The following is a 24,712-nucleotide window of genomic DNA, read 5'->3' on the forward strand; positions in this document are numbered from 1 at the left end:
TACACACAAATATATTTCTCATTTCGAAAAAGGACCAATTTGATTTAGAGTTTCAATGATTACCACAACTATGAAGGATGATAACTAAAATTTTGAAAATCACCAAACAAGCTTAAAATGATACTACCACAAACTTGATGACACTCAGAAACGGCTCAATACATTTCAAACGCTCAGAGGCTCAATACATTTCAAACGCTCAGAAACTCCTGATAAACTAAAAATATAACGATCATAGACTATCACGATCTTGAGCTCCCTCGAAGACCTTTTTCCGTCTTGGGTTCCCACTGGGATCTTTTTCCTCACGGGAATTTTTAAAATGTTTTCCTCCCTCTTAGTGTTCGTGAATTTTTAACCATTCAGACACAGAAGACTTTATTCAATAGTTAAATCACCAAAACTTTAATTAATCGACAGTATTTACTGTTCACTATATACTGAATCTGGTTTCATCTGTTATTTACAATGAGAATTTGAGATAAATTCTCGTATGCACGTAATTCTACTTATTCTTCAAAATTTGGAATGGGAAGATCCATTTGTATAATATACGACAAAGAATACGACTAGCCTGAAAATGAACAAAGGCATGTTGATGAATTGTCAAAGAACGACAAATAACACATGAATTCTTAGATGTCTTCTATTGCAACCGACATCCTTGCTCTTCTGCCTTCATATACAGAAGTCCTCGCCTAATTCTCTGCACCAAGACTCGAAAAATTAGGAAAGCTGCCCAGTGCATGCTACAACAAACACACACATATTAACTTTTTGCATGGCTTAGTTCCACAAGAAAGAGCTGGTGGCTGTTGCACTTTCCAGTGCCTCACCATGGTACAAATGAACAGAATCAAACCAAATACTAATATTTTCATCTTCGAACTCAAACTTGATTTTTTTTTGTACCAGCTTCAAAATATTTTAACCTAAAAAAGCAATTATGTCAAGATTAAATGAATCCCAACCCAACTTTATGATTAGAACTTAATTACCAAGCTTTTTTCAACAGATGCTTGGATTATAATACGAGCTCTGGAGCTCATTTAATCTTCTGTAGACCAAAATAATACAAACTCGAAATTAGGCGTGAAACACTTTTAAACATGTTTGAGCAAACATGCTTGAACCTAGCATGAGTATTTTACACTTTAGGATACATATAAAATAATATTCGAGTACACACTCAAAAAGTTAGAAAGCTGACTCGAGTCATTTGCAATTATTTGCACATTTGAGATGCAAATCTCTTGTAATGTTTGAGCACGAATGTGAGGGAACAACACTAGTGCAAATTTCCTAGCTATTTTACTTTAAGACCACCCAGTTATGACAAAATGTCCACACAGTACAAATTGTGGAAGATAAGTCATCAACAATTTCCAGATCCACTTGCAGGCAACCTGCCACAAGCAAAAGAGGATGATACTATCACAGATATCGAAAACACCAAGGAGCATTACCTCCTTTGTATCTCTTATACGAAGGAGCTCCAATCTTTCTGAAGGTCTCCGATTTGTTAAAGTCGCCAGCTACATTCATGGAATGCATCAGCAACAAGCTACAAATGTCAAATCATGATGAAAAAGAATACACACTAATACGTATTAATACCCAAAAACTAAAGCGCTCAGGATCTTGTGTTGAGGGCATTAATCCTTCAGCTTTAAAAAGCTCTGCAAGCCTTATTCTATCTGTAAGTAAACAGTTCATTAAGAAATCTGCAAGAATTGGGAAAAGTATCCTTTTAGAAATGAGAGAGATTGGGCTGATAATGACCTCCCTGAGCCGCATCTTGTGCATCCTTCATCCACTGGCGTGCAAACACTGCAGCATTTTGTGTCAGCTCCAGATACTATAAGAATTGAAAATGAGTCAAACGGCAAAACAATATCCAAGGTAAGGCTTTTTAGGGGTACTTCATATATGATATGCAAGCAAAGCTTTAATCATAATTTCTAAACACAAGATACAATGATCTCGAAAAAGAGTAAGATGGTTCGATCAGAAGAACAATGAGACATTGGATAGTCAATTAATAATATATGGCATACTGATGCCATTTTTCCCTCGTACTCTCTGCGCTTTTCTGAATAACTTATACATGGAAAGAAACTCCAATATTTAGTGATATCAATCTAGTACAACAAGACATTAACCGAACTCCCCGACTTCAGAACTTCATGGTATTTTTCACTACGGAGAAGCCAGAAAGACATGTTCACTGAACATCATAATCTCTTATTTAAAATGTAGCACTTACAGAATCTCTCTCCGCTGTTCCCTCCGGCGGCATAGTATCCTGCACCCATTCAACCTCAGAAACACGGTACCTTCATGTACAAAGATAAATTGAGGTAACAAATCAGCGTCATTGCTCCTGAACATATCCGCAATTCAGGCACCAGACAGAAAACAAAAGCTTACCCATCTTGATCCCAACATCTTACAATCCGGCATCTCCTACGACTTTCGACCTGCACCCAATAGTCACTTAAAAGAGATGAGGCCGTGATTTTTCCCACATACTTTATCCTTGAACCCAACACATATTCAAGGGACCATTTACTGTTTTTCCTAGATCAACATTAATCTCAACAGAAACATATTAAATCTTCACGGACCCAGAGATGTTTCTAATGCAAGACTAAATTTCAAAGTAGCTTATGGGATTGGCTTTAAAATTAAAATTCATGGATTTTAGTCTTCACATTGGCTTACAAGTCAAAGCTCCAGTCGACAATGGCTAAATAATATGGTGGAAGATCAATAATGGTCCATGTGCTGATTGAACTAAAACATCTTAGTTACAAGATCTGGTACGACTGTTGTTCAAAGACTCGTATTGTTTGAAGATTGACAAAGTCCATAATAAACAACAATCAAATCCAAATGATGACAAAGTAGAGTCCCAAGCACGTGAAACGAAAAGTAGATAAGGTCAAAATTACGATAAGATTTATTATTAATTCGCTGCCTAAGTCGAAATCATAGTAAACAAGCAACACAACAAAATTCATACGCTTAAAAAGATAATAATTTACCTCTAAAAAGAAACGCCCGTCTGGGAGTGGCTCACAACTGCATTAAGAAGGAAACATGATCGTCATCTATGTGCCTGAAGTCAGTAAAACCAATCCATAAAGTATATATTGTGTTCCATCAAGCACCCATCAAAGTAGTAGCATTCAACATACACCAATCACTTACTCTGTAATCTCCACCTCACATGCATAATCAGCTATCAAACCTGTACTTGAGTCTGTAATGACCTACATCAACAAACAATTTGCCACAAATAGAAGTAAGGAAATCACAACCAAGAATCACTCCGTCAAATAAAACAATAGACGATTTTAGTGTAATTAATTACCATTCCCATCCTGCGACTTCCTTCCATTATCCTCCTCACCTTTTTCAAAACAATTAGGTTCAAAGTTCAAATCAGCCAGTCATGGTAAACAACATAAAAATAATGACTAAACCGAGTCCATAATACAATAAGTAGATCAAATGTCTAACCTAAAAAGATCCAACCAGGAACTTATCAGAAATTTTTTTTATGGGATCTTAGATCACAAACACTCTGTGAACAGGGGACAAATGTGATTATCTTGCCCTTTATGTCCAATACCTTTAGTAGCCAGAGAGAGGGATGTTCACAGGGTAGAGTGGTTATGAGGTCAAACAAATACTCTCTAAAATTGACAGAATCAAAATCTTTCGGATTCAGCAAGTAGAAAATTAATGTTCTAATCCAAGTAGTGGCATGCCAACAAAAGCTAAATAAATATATTCAAGTTCCAACTTCCATTTTGCAGTCAAGGATTCTGCGTATGAAAATAATAAAGATACTGCCAATCACATGTCAACTCATTTCTATTAGCATTTGATGATTGCATAAGTTATGCCCATAGGAATTGTAACAAAAGAAAAAGATAATAATAAAGCAAACACATAAACGTACCATCGACCGCAAAGGTCATCTAGCACTTCAAATATGAGGTATTTTCTTATCTTTTTGAGAATTTTTTCCAGTGAGAAACTTTGAAACAGTTGTGCCTCATCCATTGCAGCCTTGTGTACAAAATAATAATAATAGAGCTATTTCTATACGAAACAGTTACGACTGCCATATTTTGTTTACTATTTTTGTACCAATATATGATTATCATCTACCTTTTACATTGATTAATAAAATATACATGTAAATCAATCATATCAGTAAAATGTAGGTCTCAGAGTGGCTTGCATTGGGGGACTATGAGCATGTGTCATACAAAATTCAATGAGCACATTACAGTTAAAAAGAAGAAATATTATCTGATGTCTGTAGCACCACAATTTTGGTAAGGCCAAGCTTATGAAAAATTTGTACATGTAAAATCTCCAAGACTTGAACTCACGCTCCAGATTTTCCACTATCTTCAATCTGTTAAGGAATAATTTACCACAGAAAATAAACTACACTGGTCAACTTACCATAAGTCTGTAACGAGGTTCAAATATGTTAAGTTGAAACTTTTGGCACGGTAGGATAACGTCCATGACAAAAAGAGGCAGTAAATCAACACCAGGGTTTGTCAGACTGTCATGTTCCAACCTCCTTTCAGCATATTCTTCGGGAAAGTTCTTTTGTATGACGTTGTTCAATGTGACACTGAAAATTAACCAGTTAACTGTTGAATTATTTTTTCCATGTGCATTGAAATCTATTATTTGCTACAGTGATAATCTCAGTATAAGATTAACATTTTCCATTACTCATCTTCGCAAAAACATCTAAAAGCATATAAAACGACTGTAAACAAGGAAGGCCACCTACAAACCTTAAATGGAAATCACCAAATGAAAGTCTCGCTCGTGAAACTTAGCAATTTTTTTAATAAAAATACAGCAAGAAAATTCTTGGTTGTTTTGAGAAGAGAAATGTATCACTAACAGTAATCATATGACGAGTATGTCTATTTGCCAGAGTGGATAAAATTGTCACCATGTAAAGATATGAGAATAAACCTGACTGCACATGTTCTGGGACTTATAAACAAAACTGTGCGGCAGAGTGGGCATCGGTTGCCTGAAATTTTTAGCCAAAAATGAGTAAAATGGGGATTATTGACAAATAAATTTGAATTAGAGAGCAGAAATCAAGGAAGAAATAATCAGTAAATTTACCTCTGTCCATGGATTGAAACAGGCAAGAACGACAAAAAGAGTGTCCACAGGGAGTTGTAACAGGTTCATACAGTAACTTCAAGCAAACAGTGCAGTCATAATCATCAGTACGCTGTGGCTTTACATGGCTTCTCCTCAATAATGTATTGGCTGTTGATCTCTCCAAATTCAGAAGAGGATTGCTACATGATGAAATATTTGATTCATTGCAATTTTTTTTTGTTTCGAACCAAGTTTTCAAAATGTTCAACAAGAAATTTAATTCTGATTCAATTTTTAAGAAAAATATTACCTATGAGGATCAATTTGAAGGCCAGAATATATGACATCCCGAGCTAGCTCATACCTTTCCAACTGGCCGTAACATCACATATACAAAGATGGAATACCATGAAAAGAAGTCAACTACAATCAAATAAAGATAGACATGATGCAATGTAGAAAACTAATAAATGAGACCGGTTGAGTATAATTCATAAAGAAATGACTAAAGAAATCCTCCAGGAATATTATGTTCAGTCATTTCAATCCAACATAGTGCACAAAGTGGCACGCTCACCAGGATGAGTGCATTTGCCTTGAGAATGTAGGATGTCACTAAATTAAGATGCAGACTCATCATCTTATCAGCATCCTTGAGGGCAAGCTGAAACCAAGCACATGATAATTTGAGATCTAAAATTTTGAAAACATTCAGGCAGGACATGTGGGAATAAGATTAAATTATGGGAATACCCCAGCATGAGTTGTTGGGTCCAACCCACTTAATGGTCTATATTCAGAAGCAGATGGAGGCCTATGTTTAAGGAAATGACAAATCCTGTAAGGAACTAAAGGTTAGAAAACCTTGCGACAGGAAACTATCCTTATTAACTAGCAGTGAAGTTCAGTTAACAGGAATAACAATGTTTAGGTGATATTTACCGAAGATATGCAGCACATCGGTTCCCAAGAATAACAGGATCATCAGGTTTAATGTTGTTAGCTCTCGAGTAAAACTCAATAGCCTGATAAAAACACAATCAATTAGCAAACACTGAAAAAAATGTGCAATGCAAGGATTTTTTTCATTTAAAAGAATATCAAACCAAATGCTCGCCAGGAATCTCATTTCGAAGTCTGACGAAATTAGCAGTATTTAACAAGGTATACAAGTACTTCTATAAGCATATATCACACGCATTAACCTGGATTTGTTTTTCTCTCATTCAAAATATAAAAAATAGTAAATCCGAGCATTATTGGTTATGCATTCTCATGAATAGTTCAACTTTGCCGTGTTATATCAATTGCATTGGCATTTGGGATTGTAAGCTAAATCATCGGCTTTGTTGTGGCTTACCAAATGCACTACAAGCATGAACATCACAGGCATATATATCTAGTGACGTATTTTAACAAATACAATTCGACAAAATGAATTAAATGCAAGCTCCACGGGCATACATATCAAATAAATTTATACTTTTAATAAACTATTTGCACATAGCTCGTCTTGTACAGCTTCGCTAGAAAAGCGAAAAAGGACTCAAGAATGATGATTCAAATTTGAATAATAAACTATGAGACATGCACATTGCACACTACCATCAAATAAATAGCTCGTTTCATCTGTTATTCGGTCACAAGAGGATGCGATATCAATGCTGATTAGCACAAACACTCCCATGAATATAATCAATATACACTCTCCGTAACAGAAATAGCCATCCATAAGGTTGAAATGTGTTTCGCATCCGTATTTTTCCAGGAAAAAAGTAATTTTGACTTCCTCCAAATTCAGTGAAGTTGGGAACACATCTTAATCATAGCTGATAAAATATGGAAACAAAAACTAGTACTACTCCCTGAAATAGATGTTTAGATTTGAACAAAAACATATGACACCAGCCTAACAAACCACAGTTCACTCCAACACAAATACTAATTGATTTCAGTGATGTCACACCACCTGTATCTTGGATGAACACAAGTACTCCACACCGACCTCTCCAAAAATGGGAAAAAACCGAAGGGCCCAGAGAAACTAACCTGATCCAATCGATTCTCTCGAAAAGCCTTGTTCCCAGCGTGCATGAGATCATTGAGATGACTGTACCTCTCCCATGACATTGATGGTCCTTCTCCTTCATTCACCTGCACAAACATCTGACCCCACCATAAATTACTGTAAAGTCAATACATTCACACAAGCAAAAGGATATAAGACTCACCCATGGAAAATCCCGGACATCATCTATCCCTTCCAAACTGAAACCGGAAGCAGAAGATGAACCGCCACCGCCACTCGACATTCCAGCAAAAAAAAAAACGACACGAAAGGGCCCCCAAAAAAAAAAAAGAAATAAATAATTGGAAAAGAAATTTCAGGCAATATGATGAAGTAAGAGTGCGGTTGGACTATCCATTCATCGAGGCTGAAAGTGGATAGCTACAATAATAATAATAAAAAATAATAATAAGCCTTTGGGACGAATGGGAAGAGAAGAAACGTCGTCGTTAAGCCATGGGCGAGAGGCAGCAGCATCGTGTTTGTTCCTGCATCCTTCGTCACATACTTGGACTCTATTCGTCTACGTGTTCCTCTCTCCTCTCCACCCCCCCTCCTTACTTCTTCCACTTTCTCTCTCCACATGTATAAATACATACATTATGCATACAAACATATATGTATGTACGTATATACACGTACGTATGTTATGATTCTTAATTTTTTTTTTTTTTTTTTTTTTTTTTGGCATTTTCGAAGAGCTTTCGTTCTCAATAAACAAAAGGCCACATTTTTTATTCTATGAACCCAGAAACGACATTTTCTTTAAAAACTTGCCGATGATTTACTCTTTTTCAATAAGAATAAATATTATTAAATTCAAAAACTGCTGATTTATTTAATTATTACGAGCTTGAGTTTAGTTTTGTGGGATAATTTTTTTTTTTTTGCTCTGTTAATCGTTTTTCGTATTTTATTCAAGTGGCTTGAATGATGTAAATTGAACACAATCAATAAAAGTGTTAATGTTTCGTGTCATTTAATAAATAATATTTGTCCGAATTTTTTGTTTTTATTCGTAATATTGTTATTGATGAGAGTTGGAATATATAAATCTAAGTGTGCGTGAGTTAGTTTACGATTGTTTGCATAACAACCAACAAGCCGGCCAAATTAGTCGATGAAATCCTCGTCCGGAACAGATAACACAACCACCACCTCCTTACAAAAACATCTTCTTGCTAATCGATACTATTAGGGCGTGTTTGGTTTAATTAATTAATAAAGATAGATTAATAGTCAAATATTTCAACTTAAAATTTTAAGTTGTTTTAATAATCATTTTGACCCGTTTAAGATCCAATTTTATGGATAACTATTTGATTAATAAAATTGGATCTTAAACCGGGTCAAAATGATTATTAAAACATCTTAAAATTTTAACGATAAAAATTCGACTATTAATCTATCCTTATTTAATCCATTCAACCAAACACACGCTTAGACAATTAATTTTAGAGTGGGTCTCATCAGAGACCGTTTTACGGATCTTAATCTGTGAGACGGGTCAACTTTATCGATATTCAATAAAAAGTAATAATTTTGCATGGATGACCCAAATAAGATATCTGTCTTACAAAATACGACTCATGAGACCGTCTCGCACAAGTTTTTGTCATCGATATATATAAATAACACATTGAGTTTTATAGAACTTAAGTAGCTAAATTATTCGTCTGTCCTCTATGGGGTGCCCGTGCATCAATTATATTATAGTATAAAATATTGATCAATGGAAGATGTTTAGTTTAATTTAGTGCCTCAAGCATCTTTCACGTATATTATTTCTAAGCCAAAATTGTGGAATATAATAGCCGCATTAGAAAATGTCAAATGTTTCCTTTAAGATTATTAATTTTTAATTGCCGATTTGAAATTTTAAAATTCGTTTTAGTACAACAACCGAAAATGTCAAATGTTCCTTTTAAGATTTTTTTTTTGACTTGGAATTCAAATGTTTAAATTTTACATATAAGTATATATGTATATGAGAATTATTAGTCAGTTCAATAGCTGTCGATTGGAATGTTTGTAATATAAGTAGTTGGATTCCATGAAAAAACAATTGCCGATTGAATAGATATTGCACATTAAATTGATGCAAATTTTGAAAAATTAATTTAATGATATGCTGGTTAACTCGTGGAAAATAAAATAAGCTCTTTGAGATATTAATTAAATCTCCGGTATGCAGCCAAATTTTGAAGACGGAAAATAGATACTAAGCCCAAACTGCATTCCATTTTGTGAAAAATGCATTTGTTATTTCCATCAGTGATAGAAACTGAAAATACATCAAGATTTATAGGACAGACGCCACCGAACCCGATTTTTCTTTCCTACAGCTTGAGTGTTTGATTTTTCTATCCTACTGGAGTGTTTCTCCTCCAATGAAATTTTAGCCCTCCGATCATCATCATTTATATTACATGATCCAACGACTCACTCCACCAAACAAAGAGCATTGTTATCAAGAATAATAGTAATAAAATTAGAGCAAGAGGATCCATCTGCATAACCAAACTTTTCCTCATTAGATGTAACCTATTAGTGGCAGCAGTCTGGTCATAATTTCAGTCTACAGAGCACTTCAACAAAGATTCTCATTCAAAGATGTCCCCCTGATTTTATTACTCTTACCAAAATATGACAACACTTTCAGTTTTACCTTAAGATTCTCTTAGATAAGTACCCGAAAGAATGTATCACAGTAAAATTTAGGGAGAGATTCCACCTTATGATAGCATCAAGTCAATCCCATTTGAAAATACTGAAGCATTTATCATGACATACAACCGAAGAACATTATCGACATCGGAGACATGGAGTAGCATATCTATCGGCATGTGTTACTAAGAAATTTGATAGGCAAGAAGTCCTTGCGTGGATCAGTTATCTATCATGTCAGTACGAAGATAACATAAAATATAAAATCTTCATGACTTGAAGTTTATTAGGGGAATACTGAAGTAACATCCACGGGTGAAAGCCCCACACTGGCAGTTTGATCTTCCAAACCAGACTCTTCCTCTTCTTCTTGATCATCTTCTGTTGAAGGAGGTTGCCCATTAAGATCCACGTTAACTCCATTCACTTTTCTCACAAACTGGCCCCTTACACGAGGTCTTCGTTCTGCAAGTTTTTTTCGATTGACATACCTGATCTTCTTGTCAAAACATCTCTCCTTGCGTTTCTGCCTGAATTTCATCAATGCTGCCAGCCTACGATCAACTTTATGCAAGTTTCCTTCATTGGAGGCATTATTTTCATGTGCTGGCCATCGTGGCACTGGAATTTGACCAGGTTGTAGGCACATAAATGGATAATAAGGATAAGATGACATCCCCGGGATGAGAGGAGCGCATTGAGGAATATGATTGTAGTGGGACAGTATGGTTGAATTAGCATGGTTATTAACATCTGCTAGATTTTCGAGATAACTAGATGCTGGTGGCATCGTAGCTTGATTCATCACTCCGGAAATGTAGAAAGGATAGGCAGCAGTATGTTCTTGACAACCAGGGACATCATTGGAATTGTCATTCTCCGAATGTATGTCTGCCTGAGCAAACTCTTCCCGTGAGTTCAATTGGGAAGCATCAAGTGATATAACAGGATCTCCATCTCCTCGTGAACAGTTCTCCAGGGGATTTCTGTCATCGTGTCTTTGGATGTCATTAATAACTTCATCGCCCAATATCGTAAGATTCTGTACAATCTTCACATGCTCAGATGAAATCTCATCGGCTGAAGAAGACACCTGGATGTTTCCATTGGGCGTGCTTGATTTGACATAGGTGAAAAAGGCTGAAGACTCGCCCATCTTAAAATCGTTTTTCTTTGGAAATAACACTTCTTCTTGTCCTGGAAAAAAATTCAAAAGCATACTCAAGTGTGAGCCATATGGGAGAAAATAAAATTGAATAAACTTGTTTCCAAGATTTGCTGTTGAATTTTTATAATGTCAGCATGAATATCTAATTTCATTGTTTGCGCATGTTCAGCAAAAAAATTCCACACATTTCTTCATAGGCGTTTGTAGATGTTAATATAAATAGAATATTGTTAACTAAGTTCTGATGCATGGTTTCAGATTCTGCTTTCAGTGCCACCAGAAACCTAATGCAAATGGTTAAGCACGTTTGACACTTTTACATGCTATTGCAAACGGTGTTAACTTTAAAATTGTCAGCATTTGTATAAATCAGGTAAATCATCCACCTCTTCTTCTGTCACATATTCCTGGGACATCTGGCTGACACTCCACAGGAGCCATTGTTACAGTTTCCGTAGGAGCCATACCAGTGTTGATATTGGTCTGTATATACAGATGAGGCACAACAAATGACAATGAAACAAAGGTTAGTTAAAGATCACCAAATCAGTGGGGAAGGATCTCTCAATTATTCCTGGACATTGTCAACAACAAATAAATGCCACCGACATTTTGTACTGGTGAAATTTGTCTGCCTAAGACCAGTTGAGAAGTTCTAACTTCCAAAAGAAACAGAGTATTTGGCTACATGTTGATATATAGCACTTGAGAGTAGAAATAGTTTCTTGCCTGAGAAGTTAAGCTGGCATAATTTCTCAGGCATTAGAGTTTCAGTTTCCTCTAATATTGGAAAATATATGACACAACATCATGACTTTTTTCTAACAAAAATCCATCCAACTCTCCAGGAACAAAAAAGAAAGAAATACTAGTATGCAACACTCCTGACTCCTAATTTTATTTTTCGAATTTTCCCACGGCTGCATTTTTATCTCAATATTGGTCAATGTTTTCCTTGCTGACACGGTTACTACTACTAATTTCTTTGCATGTCTATGAGTTTGATGTATTATAACATAGTCCTCCTGAAGATACCAACCTTGCCTTCCTGATGGGTTGAAACACAAGTTTCTGGGTTGGTACTCTTTCGAGTCTTGTCATCTGTGTCATCCGAAAATAAAGTAGTACTGTTGGTATTACCATCACTTGGATCTGATGCAACTAGATCCGGATCAAAATTTAATATATTTTCCTCTGCTAGTCCAAGCTGTTGATGCCAAAACAAGCAGACAAAAAAATTAGTTACATTAAGCTTAAGTTGAAAGTTATAACACTCATTCGAGATTAAAAATAGAACTCCACTACGTAAGTTATGCACTATAGATAGAATTTATAAAAATGGACCTTGTGAAAGGTTTGCTTGTCTCTGGAAAAGAAAATAATACAGCTTCGTGTACTTGAAAGAAGTGAGACACAAACACCATAGGTTTTCTATCGCAAGATATACACTTGAGTTATATGGTTCTTTGCATATGCACTTCGCACATATGGTAGACACCTTTTAATCTCACAACAAATAAAAATATCGAGAGCTATCCGCGCTACTCAAAGGAACACATCTCAACAATTAAACCAAAAAAGTCATATTGCAATGAAACTAAGTGATGACATAAATACAAGGGACATGCCATTCGTCTTCTTCTCCACATATGAGTCCACAAATTCAACAGCTCGTTGATGCGCAATGGCTTCACAAGATAGTCAGCTGCTCCAAATTTCAGGCACTTGACGACAATGGGAACCTCGTCTTGAGTTGACATCACTAGAAAGTCCACAAAGAATGACAATCTTAAGAGAATATTCAAATTTTTCGACAAAAGGAACAAAGTAAACAATAATTATACTTACTGATAATAGGGATACGCCGTAACCCTCTGTCCCTCGTGATGTATTTTAACATTTTGAATCCTTTGGTCATAGGAAGGTCAACTTCAGAAAGAATGATATCTATATCAGTCCCCTCCGCATTCAATGCATCAATTACCTGTCTGGGCGACCTAACAGAAGTGACTGAAAAACAATGACCATAAAGTTTTAGACTTATGAACACCTCAATATCAGAAATGACGCAGGAAGAAACATGGAGTTAAAAAGCTTCCCAATTAATTTAAGAGTTGAAGAAGGAAGCAATCAATCATTTGATCTAGCATAGTTGTGTTTCATGCGGAAAGTAAGTACAAGTACATTTAATAAGAAGAAGAAGAGTTAATGGAGATTCTAGATTCTATAACTATGACCTAATGCGCATGATAGTGGCACTAGATATAAAATCCAGGCAGAACCCATCAAGGCTTTCTTTTTCTTAGTTGTAGCAGCGGTAAATAATTTCTTTAACTATAACTTAAGTCAGAAGCTATGACTTCTTGGTTTTACGTTAATTGATGAGTGTAAAACCCCTGAATCTTTTCCCCATTTAAATTGTGATGTCGCATGAATAACTGAAAACTTCTTAGTAAAAAGCACTAATCATTTAAATACAAAGAAATATAGAAAAAAAACACTTGTAACTTAAAATGAAAACAATACCTTGATAAGAACAGCTACACAAAAGAGTAAGAACCACCCCTGCAGTTTTCTCATCATTGTCGCATAGCAAAATCCTCACTTTACTCCTATCAATAAACCCATCCCCGCTCTTCCCTGTGTCGCTATTCTCCATCGATTATCAAATATGGTTACAAAAGAAAAATCCAGAATTCAATAACAGAAATATTCCATCACCAAGCCACCAAGAAGTTAAGCAGGTTAAACGCCAAAAAGATCCCTCCTTTAACTTAAATTCCAGTTCCAATCACACAAAAAATCCCATTACGCAGATCCTATGCTCACTTAGAAACCAACCCCTCGAGGATAAAAGCTCACACTATCTGCGGACCCGAGAATGAAAAACCAAGAGGCTTTTTCACGTGTAACGATTTTTTTACCTAAAACAAACCCTCCCTTGAATCCGTCAATTCCACATGTGATAAGTTCGGTACACAGAAAATACTGTCCCCGAAAATCCCACGTCACTGATCCAGCTCAAGCTCGTAAGCACCCATTCGGCTTGGTTTGCATACCACTATCTTCAATACATCCATCATCCAGAAACATCCGGATCAGTTTCAGCCAATTCTTTCTCCCCAGCGGACTGAGAGAGAAGGCTAGAGTGTGTGCGTGTGGGTGCTCTAAAGCTTGGGATAAATAACAGCGAAGTCACAACGATACTTTAATGGCGCTTTTAAATACTGAACTGCAGTCGATCGAAGCCGTTGATATCTGTAAATCAACGGTGACATTCAAATGACGTGGATGATAAAAGGGGACCAGAATTGACAAAAAGGTAGATGGAATACGTGGAAGAAGAGATGCAGAGGCAGCCACGCCAGCTGAAAGATCTTAAAAAAGGAAAAGCTTCGACACGATAGATTCATGGATTCTACATGTATTTTTTTATTTTGAGCAAACGATTCTACATATATCGAGGGCCCCAATATTCGCCACTTCTGCTCCTCCTTACGTCTTTGTTTCTTCTTTTTCATCTTCACGTAGAATTGGAAGCCGAGAAGTGGGTGATTTGCTCGAGAAAAACAGATATTTTTGAAAACTGAATCTTTTTTATACTAAAATCTTATCCCAAAGGAGAAACACATGTCAGAAAATACTATTCTTAATATAAAAAAATAATATTTTTTTTTATAAACGATGACATAAATAAGAAATCGATCTCACAAACTCAAGTATTTGCCGTTGTTGAGTAGCTGCAAGACTCTCAAACCCCTCCAACAATTACACGGCTTTGCCCGTAATGAGCGGCCTGGACTGACCCCTTTGCGACCGGTAAATTCGAACTCCACTGCTCAGTCAACCTTTCTGCAGCGTTGGACTATGCTCGCCGCCTCCTCCACACCGCGAACCCCGATGTCCTCACGTACAACACCATCATCGTGGTTTTTCTGATTCAGAATTTCCTCAAAACTTGATGCCATTACGAAACTTGGCTTCTTATAATTTGATGCTCGCTGCATATGCAAATTGGGGGAGTTGGATTTGGCACGGTTGTTCTTTTTGGACATGCCAATAAAAGATGAAATGGAGGCATCCAGGATCAAACCAGATGGAATTGCATTTATTGTGATCCTTTACGCATGTGGTCATGCCGGTTTAGTGGAACAGGGCTGCGAAATTTTTGATAAAATGACCAATGTGTTGGATTAAGCCTAAATCGAACATTACGGATTCATGGTTCATTTATATGGTCGGGCCGGCCCACTGGTGAAAGCTTACAACTTTGTATCTGAGATGCCGATTCCACCCAGTACCATTCTTTGGCGGACACTTCTTGGAGCGTGTAGTTTTCATGGTAATGTCAATTTGGCAGAGGATGTCAAGAAAAGGCTATCGGAGTTAGACCTGAAAATTCTGGTGATCACATATTATCGTCTAATATTTATGCAGTAGCAGGGCAGTGGACAATGGCTGAAGAAAAAGTAACAAAAACTCCTGGTTGGAGTATGATTGAAGTTGAGAAGGTCATGTATACTTTTGTTGCTGGTGCCAAGCAGGATGATGTAACAACGGTGGCTTATAAGAAGCTAGAAGAGTTCATGTTAAGACTAAGAATAGGAGGAGAACATTCCCAATGTTAAAATTTTTACAAGCTATTGAAGAGGAGGAAAAGGAAAATGCAGTTATTACTCACAGTGAGAAGTTGGCTATTGCTTTTGGGATGGCAAGCTTGAGAGAGGGCGGTGTTTTGAGAATTGTGAAGAACTTTAGAGTATGCAAAGATTGTCACACCATGATGAGACTGATTTCTAAAGTATACAAAGTGGAGATTGCATTGAGAGATTGGAATCGGTATCACTCTTTAACGAATGGTGTTTGCTCGTGTAGAGGTTATTGGTGAGCGTTTTGCTGTGATCCATGCCCTGTTGAAACTGTTATTGCTTTGTAAACTTATGGAAGGAAAAAGATGAAACTGCAGTCTCATATAACAGAGTGCGAAGATGTCCATATATCAGATTAATCTTGGAGTGACTAACAAAACTGAAATCCTATCCTCATAATATTTTAGACTTCTGGTTTGGGCTGTGCTATTGAGCTTATCACCTTATAAAACTGCTCATTTCTGTTTCCAAGACAAGGGAGTGCTGCATTTGAAGGGAGAATATGTACCCCCATAGTGTATTATAATGACTAAAGAGTGACGGAGTTCTTGCAGCTAACACATCAGGTTAACCCGGTGTAACTCAGCTGAAGAACTAAGTTAAACTAGCAAAAACCATGTGCAGATTAGACGAACTGAAGTTGCCTGATGTTTTTGTCATCTGATGAACAGCTTCAAAATAATGGGAAAGTCAATAGAGGAGACACTTCCAGTTCCCTAAAGACAATGATGGAATCTAACCCTGACAACATAAAAACTTTAGATGAAGCAGCGCTCAATAAATTTTTTATGGAACAAAATTATGAAAATCTGTGAAGGCAAACGAATCACACAGGACCATCAAGAATTTGATTTCTTTAAAACAAATCGAGTGAAGCCTGTCTTTTTACAAGTTTAATATATGAACTAGCAACTCCAGACACCGGCTTTGTTTAAATCAACCCAAAGCAAAACAAAAGAATGATCACATCCATGATAATAGCTAGTGAATCCAGTCTTACGTGTGAAGATGATGAGACTAATGTATACAGACCATCAAACATAGCTTTTGCCAACGTCAAAGAGACGCTCAAGCTAGAGCTCCATATTATAAGACCAGATACAATACATGATTTGGACATCTGCCTCGTTAATTTTCAGTACTTCGTTGCATTACTTCCGTTGCAGTTTGTCCATCTCCGTTCTTTATACGTAGGGCAACACAACTTTGTTGAGAAGAACACTTCTCATGCTTTTCTGCTTTTATAAGCAACAAGCCCATGGTTATGCTATTTTATATAATTTCATTATTCAAAAGCAGATCCACCTTCATCTGTTCACCTTTTCGCCTTCGTTACTACCACTAACGAGCTTCTTGACAAATGCCACCACATCTGTCATAGCCTGCAGAAAATAGTTAACAGGCGATGATTGGTAGCAACTGAACATCAAGCTGCATGATCAGCCTATTAACAAACATAGATTTTCAGCTGGTTTTGAAGCATTTTCTCAGATTTGGCTTCAGCAGATAACTGAAATTAGGTGTTCTTGATATCTATCACTCAGTCAGACAGGATAGCGAGCTTTTCCCTGCAACTTTAGGAGATCTCTGTTTAAACATTAAGTTCCTCTGAGAAATAACATCATCCCATCTTCCTGCTACAGCAAATATATTGGATGAAATTACACAATCTCCAGAATCGTGTGAAGTGTTTGGTTCTGTCCTGCTACTAACCAAGTTTAATCCGAGATTGATGTTGCCATAAACACTGCATGCATTAATCAACATTCGCCAAACAAGTGCATTTGGTTCCAAAGCTATTTCTCCAATAAATTTTCGAGCCTCGTCTATTCTTCCAGCTCTAGCAAGCATGTTTATCAAACAACCATAATGCTCAATCTGGGGTTCAATGCCGTAAACATTCTTCATAGTACCATATAAATTTTTCCCATCATGAACCAGACCAGCATGATCACATGCTGATAAAACTCCAATGAAGGTAACAAAATTAGGAGTAATTTTCTGATCACACATATGTTTAAAAGTATCAAGAGATTTTACACCTTCACCATTTATGGCATAACCAGATATGAGAGACGTCCACGAGATAACATCTTTCTTGACTATACGGTCAAAAACCGCTCTAGCTTGTGTCATGCTCCCACATTTTGCATACATATCAATAAGTGCATTACCTAGACAGGTATTGTCTCTAAGGAGGTCTTTACTCTGCAGAAAAGAATGAATATAAATACCATGATTTAGGTTTCCCAAATCACGGCAGGCCATAATTAATCCTAGGACTGTTACTTCGTCGAGTTCTAAGTTTCTATGCTTGATATGATCAAATAGCTTTAAAGCCTCCATGGCTAGTCCATTTTCAACATATGCATGCATCATAGTGTTCCAAGATTCAATATTTTGCTTTGGTAAATCATCAAAAAGTTCCATCGCACAAGCTATTTTTCTGCATTTTGCATACATGTTGATAAGTGCTGTCCCTACTGAGATATCACACTCGATCCCAACTGCTTTTGCAAGAGCATGCATCATCCTCCCTGAATTAAGATCTTTTTGATCTGCGCAGGAGGATATCAAGCAACTGAAAGATACCCTGTCAACTCCTATATTTGTATTTCTCAATTCTTTGAATAAGGTAAGTGCCTCCACGGAATGGCCATTATTAGCATACCCCCAAATCATGGTATTCCATGAAATCAAATCTTTTTGTGACGAGTCTCTAAATACAGTAGCAGCATCAAAGATGCATCCAAATTTAGCATAAAAATCAATAAGCACGTTGCAGATTTCAACATTACAGTCAAATCCCATCTTGGAACAACAGCAATGTAGAGCCGTTCCATTTTTTCGTCCACCAAATTCAACACAACCGGCTATCAAAATCAAGAAACTAACATAATTGGGTTTTACGTTAGAACCAAAACATCCCCTTAGAATTTTTACAAACAAGCTTAGACCCAAATCAGGATTTCCACTTCTAACATGCCCAGATATCATACAATTAACGGCGACAACACTCTTCTCCACAACTGAATCAAATAAAACGGCAGCATAACTCAAAAAATTCACAGAACCCGCGTAAAAATATACAAGACTGTTCAATATATTCACATGGTAGTCCAGTCCAAGCCTAATAATATGGCCATGTACCGATTTACCTTCAAGAAAGGCCTGAGCTTTGTTACAAGCTTTGATCAGTGAAGCGTAAATGAAAGGGTCAATGTAAATTGGGGCACTTTCAACAGTATTTTCCAGCATTTGCTGAAATAAAGAGAGTGCCTTTAGAGGATTGGTGGCTGATGCATCCCTGATCGTGAGGTTCCATTGGACAGCAGTGTTTTTGGGATCCTGATTATGAAGAATACGGCTAGTAGAGTAGAAAGGAATTGAAGGGTAGTGAGAACGGAAATTCAGAAGTAATTGAGGAGAGGAGAAGAGATTTGGGGTGGTTTCTTTGAGAAGGAATTGAGAAAATCTTTGAAGTCGAATGGAGGAAGTCATATAGAAAGCTCCCGGAGTAGGGCACATGTGCATATGTGAATATGAGTGATGGGTTTTAATTAGATTTATTTTTTTCGAAAAGGGGTTTTACCGTTTTAATTAGATAAATAATATAAATAAATAAAAATCTAAAGTCTTATTTTTCTAATTATCTAAAATCATTTCATTTTAAAATTATTAATATATATATATATATATATATAATCTCCCTCCGCCTCTTGAGATTCTAATTTCTAGCACAGAAGTGAGGTATTCTCATCAAGAGTGGTTTTATTCGATGAATAGAGGTAGATTTAAAAAAATATTGATCACGTATAATCTTTGATATTATAAAGTAAATAACTAAATAAATAAATAAATAAATACAAGATCTGGGATTTCACTCTGTTCATCGGTAGATTAGATCCTACTTATGTGGGCACTACTCTCATTTCATTTCAACGAGTAAGATCTTGTCACACATACAATTTCTAAAAAAAAAAGTATGTCCTATGAAAACAATGTCTACATAGATAAGATGAAATAAACCATATTCATACTTAGCGCAATGTCACAAATTCTAACTAACGAAGGAGAAATATACGACAGTCAAATCAAACTCGGATCTCGTGAAAACTGCCGACCTGTCAGGCTTTTTCAACCTTGTACAGATTATCATTGGCAACTTTAAAATTTACTTATGATAATATATCTGTGAAATATACTACAAACTGTATATCGGATCAAATTAGCAACTCCTGCCAACTATATATATATTCCAGATTCAATATGCCTGATCATGTATAATTTGGTCGAGATATCAAATATACAACATGCAGCATATGGTATCGTATAACTGATGAAACTGACATTAGCCAATTAATAATACTATAATACATATAAAATAGCAAATTAAAAAATACATTATTAAACTATAGAATCACAGGTCCACCTCTGATCATGTCATGAAACATGTGCATTATCCTCAAAAATCCATTTCTTTTAGCCTTTGTTGTATTCGGGTTTTATTTATTATTCATTTTCCTCCCTTAATTTATTGCTGGAGTAGTAGGGTTCTTATAGTAATCGCATCAATGCTTGTGATGTCTTCAGAAGCCATAAGCTTAGAAAGTTTTTCGCTCAAACAGTCCACCTCCTTCTCCAGTTTCTTGATGTAATTGCATGTTTTCTTCAGAACTTTTGTGGCTGGCACCTATTATACACACACACACATACATGCATATATATATATATATATATGTATGTATGTATGTATGTAATAATAAATTTATCAAGAAACTGGGAGCGGATGAAAAGAAAAAAGAGTACTTACCCTTGTTGTTTTGCATCTTGAGCTTGAATCAGGCAACAAAGCTTGTAATTTCAAGATGAGATCATTAGCCTCATCTGCTGTAAATCTTCTGTTTGGCATTCCAGCTTGTGTGATTATATAAACTCAAGATTATTATTATTAATAATAATGTACTGTGTATACAAAAAGACTTGAACCTTTTGGTTATTGCTCACTAGGCATGTTCCTTTGATCTGGTTCTTCTGAGACTGACAAATGAGAGACTTAAATAGGAAATCACTTGTAAAGGTTTGTTACAAAACGCCACAAATAGAAAATTAAGACCCAAACATTTTTAAGTGTTTTTCCGACACCTTTAAAATTACTACAAATCTAGATTTATTTTCATTTTTATCAAACGTATAGTTAATGATTAATGATTAATCTGTCGAAAAGACTATTTAAAGTCGGTGTTTTTAATTTTTTTTTTTTTAGGAAAGTAGAACAAAACGTTTTTCTTTTTTTTTTTTAAAAAAACAAAAAAAAATAACAGTTGAGTGAATTTGGATCGATTGGAAAAGAGCCAACGGTACTCGGATCATAATTAATTACTGTAGGGACAAATTATGGGCCATATATTTATCTCAGCAAGTTGTACAATTGGCCCACAATTTTTTGATCTTTTTCCGAAGTAGCCATCAGAAAGAATAAGCCCAACCTTTTTTTAGGGTTTCTCTTCAACTATTAATTAATTAAATTTGGTTAGAATAATAACATTTATGTTCTCCATATTATTTTATAGTGTGCAAATTCCTTGTTATCATTTGTCCGAGAAATAACCACCCTTATTACCTACAAAAGCTTTATTTTTTTTTTATCATGGAAATTTCGAACAAATTAAATGTCCAAAAAAATAATTTCAATTTAAAATTAGTTCATTTCAGGTAACATGTTTTTTTTTTTTTTTATCATTTACTTGTCGGTTATGTTAGCAGCTGATGATTGATAACATATTTGATACTAAAATCTCAAGTTTAAAAATTGGTAACCTATCGCAACAAATTGCTCCATCAACTAAAAAATAAAAGTTGGTTTTAGAATCCCATCTAATATATAGTGTGTGAAGAATGTTTAAATGTTAACCAAAGAGCGTGGCATACAGGATAATTTATTTGCGGCATGACTGATTGTCAATGGCAAAAAATTGTGTGAGACGGCTTCACGGATCGTATTTTGTGAGACAGATGTCTTATTTGGGTCATCCATGAAAAAATATTACTTCTTATGCTAAGAATATTACTTTTTATTGTGAATATCGGCAGGGTTGACCCGTCTCACAAATAAATATTCGTGAGAACGTCTCACAAGAGAACTACTCATTGTCAAGATGTCGACACGAACTACGTGATAAAAATAATTTGAATATAAATGTTGACATTTGCCTAATCCGTAAAACAGTAAAATCAATCGAATCGCTTGATTTTTATTTTTATTTAGCATTATGCATGATTTGATGCTTCCATTTTGTTCACATGTCTTTTCCATGCTGGAATTGAGAGGTGGGGTAAAATAAGTGTGTTTTTTTTTTTTTTTTGCAATTGATTGTGGAAAAAAATCAGGCTTAATAATTATAAGATTTTATTTTTATACAAACTAAAATTCGTGGTCTCAAAGTATTCGAAATTAATTTTTCCGTATGATCGTAAAAGATCATTTAATTGCAATAATGGTGACATGATTGATGCAAATACGTACGAATCAAATGTTGTTTTTGAGGAAACTTGTTCCAATGCGTTATACATGTTCTCGTCAAAATTAATAATAAATTTATTTCAGCACTTTGCCCGACAGAAAAGAAAAAAAAAACAAAAAAAAAAACAAATAAACTATTCCAATAAAGTAATTATCGTTCAATATATATATTAGAAACCCCAATTCCAATTTCTAAAAAAATGAAATCCCAATTTCCAATAACTTGGTTTACGCTAGCAATTTAACTTAAGTAAGGTAAAAGTAGGTTCGAAAAAATACAGAAAATTAAATTATGGTATATCACATTTATTATATCACAAAATATTGTATATATTGAATTCAATGGTATACCATAATTTTCGGTACGGTAACTTTTCGATAACATTAAAAAATATTCGATATATATGAAATATCGCATTTTTTTATATATTTTAAAAAATATAACATAATATCAATTTCAGTATTTGTATGACATTCAAAAAATTTCAGTATTTCGATGTAAATAACACAAATTTTTTTCTAGTTTCAGTATAGCCTATATTATACTGGTATCATACCAAAATTCCAGTACACCGATTTTTTTTTTAAGAACGATATGGAATTTATATCATACCGAATATTGGCATACCAAAATTTCTGTACAATACGGTATTCATTTTTCGATACGATATATGATATTATTTGAAATATCCGGTATACTGTCGAACCAAACCTAGGTAAAAGCCAGATAATCGAATAAATTATCACAACAAAGGATTGAATATGTAATACGGTGAAATATGTTTTGGAAAAACAACTTGCATGTCTTAAAAATGAAAATAAAGACAATTCCTTATAGTATTCTCTTCCTCAATTCATTTTCAGTCGTTAGCAAAGACACTGATAAAAATTTGAACAAAAAATGATGGTGCGACTCTATAGTTTCATTATTTTTATTTTTTGTATTTTCGATAAATATTGGATAAACTTTCGAATAATATAATAGTCTGCAAACTACATTAGTCAAGTAAAATCATATTGGACAAGTCGTGTTAAATAAATAAGATGTCCAAAGAAATCGAACTCATAACCATTTACCAAACGGTTTACCAACTCCACCAACTTGGACATTCTATGGAGGTGTAGTTTACTCTGTTCTTGATCAGAAGCATCGTATTTGTTGAAAGTTTGGAGAGGGATTTTGCAAGCTCTAATCCCATGCATGCACAATTCTCTGTTCTTACTACTGAAGGAAATCAGATGAATAGTATTAAAAAAAAAATCGAACCTTTATAATGTAGTATAGATTAAAAAGTAATCAGCTGTCAAATATCAGTCATGACTAAGATTATATGTCTGTGAAATTTTGTCCTTGATTAGACAATGATTACACTCACATAATACAACGAGATTCAAATAATTGGGGATAATTGGCTTCATTCACCAACCAAGCGACCACTTCCACAAATTTCGGACAAGTGTTGATACAACCCACAAGCAAGAGTTGATAAATAATTGAGGGTCGATATTTATATAATCTTAAAATTTATGTTTGAAAATGTTAAAAAAAAATTACGTTTAAAAGTTTGATTATTTTTTCCCCTCTGTTATAAATGCATTTTTGGTTTTCGTAGTAACAAATAGACCTGTTTGTTTGAGAGTTGAAGAATCTTTGAAGCACATTTGACTGATATTTTAAAGGACCGAGCGCTTGCCGTTTTACCAAAAGCTATAGCTAGTAGTAATGGTGCAACTCAAATCTTTTAAACCACACAATAGCTCAAGCACCACGATTCGATCGCTCTACCAAGCAGGGACAATTATTGCACCCAACATATTTATATCCAAAACCCTTTTGATTGTAGTCCTATTTCATTGAAGTTATAACTCAGTACCAATATTATTAACATGGCACCAGATAATACTAACGTCTTAGGAGCATTCCGACTAGATAAAAAAAAAAAAAAAAAAAACCAACTTTTAGGACAAGAACAAAACAACAATAAGCTAACTTGACATATTGTAAGATGATTTGGAACTCGAAAATTTAAATGTTAATCGGATGTCAAAGGCCATCATATTACGGGCACTCACAAAAATGAGTAATACAAGAATAATTGCATAGACAATCATAAAAACAATAAATTATGAGCCAAGAAAAACTTTAATCAAGATCTTTTATATGTTCATTCTTTACTCTAAACACTGGTTCCTAGCTTCATTTCCTTGAATGAAGAACATAAACACAAAGAGGACACGCCATGGTAAGAAGGAATTAAGCACGTACATCGGAGCTCCTCATGCACATTGCCTTGGGTATGAGCCATGTATAATCCATAATATGTAAAACATAAAGTCAGGATAATCAAATCCCGAAAATCACTAAATGAGTCATAAATAATCCATTAAATGCAAGATTACGAAAATTTACGTGGATCAAATGCAGCAACTCTATAAAATCAGAGGTTGAGTCTTGTTAATATTTTGAGATGAACATT

The 24,712-nt window shown here is 35.1% G+C and overlaps 4 protein-coding genes across 7 annotated transcripts; all 4 read right to left on the reverse strand.

Moving 5' to 3' along the window:
• Positions 1-602: 602 nt before the first annotated feature.
• On the reverse strand, positions 603-7,828 carry LOC140829327 (uncharacterized). Of its 2 annotated transcripts, none has more exons than XM_073192431.1 (18): positions 7,392-7,828; positions 7,210-7,326; positions 6,103-6,185; positions 5,914-5,998; positions 5,738-5,824; positions 5,471-5,532; positions 5,179-5,360; positions 5,020-5,080; positions 4,486-4,663; positions 3,377-3,415; positions 3,214-3,275; positions 3,048-3,084; positions 2,431-2,480; positions 2,267-2,336; positions 1,783-1,858; positions 1,618-1,697; positions 1,467-1,535; positions 603-706 (listed from the first exon to the last, which is right to left on the reverse strand). In XM_073192431.1, the coding sequence occupies exons 1-18, from the start codon at positions 7,470-7,472 to the stop codon at positions 647-649; spliced, it is 1,479 nt and encodes a 492-aa protein (XP_073048532.1). In that variant the 5' UTR covers positions 7,473-7,828; the 3' UTR covers positions 603-646. The 2 variants fall into 2 exon arrangements, with proteins under 2 accessions (XP_073048532.1, XP_073048533.1); XM_073192432.1 differs by having other exon boundaries at positions 7,210-7,314; positions 7,392-7,826.
• Positions 7,829-9,969: 2,141 nt separating this feature from the next.
• Positions 9,970-14,520, reverse strand: LOC140829329 (two-component response regulator-like APRR1). 2 transcript variants are annotated; one of them, XM_073192436.1, is made up of 6 exons: positions 13,590-14,520; positions 12,912-13,073; positions 12,692-12,825; positions 12,103-12,270; positions 11,450-11,546; positions 9,970-11,092 (listed from the first exon to the last, which is right to left on the reverse strand). In XM_073192436.1, exons 1-6 carry the CDS (start codon positions 13,720-13,722, stop codon positions 10,182-10,184), a joined length of 1,605 nt encoding a protein of 534 aa, XP_073048537.1. In that variant the 5' UTR covers positions 13,723-14,520; the 3' UTR covers positions 9,970-10,181. The 2 variants fall into 2 exon arrangements, with proteins under 2 accessions (XP_073048537.1, XP_073048538.1); XM_073192437.1 differs by having other exon boundaries at positions 12,912-13,060; positions 13,590-13,729.
• Positions 14,521-14,753: 233 nt separating this feature from the next.
• LOC140829328 (putative pentatricopeptide repeat-containing protein At3g05240) lies at positions 14,754-19,236 on the reverse strand. Of its 2 annotated transcripts, none has more exons than XM_073192435.1 (3): positions 18,871-19,236; positions 16,713-18,741; positions 14,754-16,453 (listed from the first exon to the last, which is right to left on the reverse strand). In XM_073192435.1, exons 1-2 carry the CDS (start codon positions 19,211-19,213, stop codon positions 17,249-17,251), a joined length of 1,836 nt encoding a protein of 611 aa, XP_073048536.1. In that variant the 5' UTR covers positions 19,214-19,236; the 3' UTR covers positions 14,754-16,453; positions 16,713-17,248. The 2 variants fall into 2 exon arrangements, with proteins under 2 accessions (XP_073048536.1, XP_073048535.1); XM_073192434.1 differs by having other exon boundaries at positions 14,754-15,064; positions 16,348-16,453; positions 16,713-19,236.
• Positions 19,237-20,167: 931 nt separating this feature from the next.
• On the reverse strand, positions 20,168-20,725 carry LOC140829969 (transcription factor ILI6-like). The gene is made up of 2 exons (XM_073193248.1): positions 20,526-20,725; positions 20,168-20,405 (listed from the first exon to the last, which is right to left on the reverse strand). The coding sequence occupies exons 1-2, from the start codon at positions 20,622-20,624 to the stop codon at positions 20,247-20,249; spliced, it is 258 nt and encodes an 85-aa protein (XP_073049349.1). The 5' UTR covers positions 20,625-20,725; the 3' UTR covers positions 20,168-20,246.
• Between the last annotated feature and the right edge of the window lie 3,987 nt (positions 20,726-24,712).

The sequence above is a fragment of the Primulina eburnea genome, chromosome 4, assembly GCF_022965805.1.
Source record: "Primulina eburnea isolate SZY01 chromosome 4, ASM2296580v1, whole genome shotgun sequence".
NCBI classification, from domain to species: domain Eukaryota; kingdom Viridiplantae; phylum Streptophyta; class Magnoliopsida; order Lamiales; family Gesneriaceae; genus Primulina; species Primulina eburnea.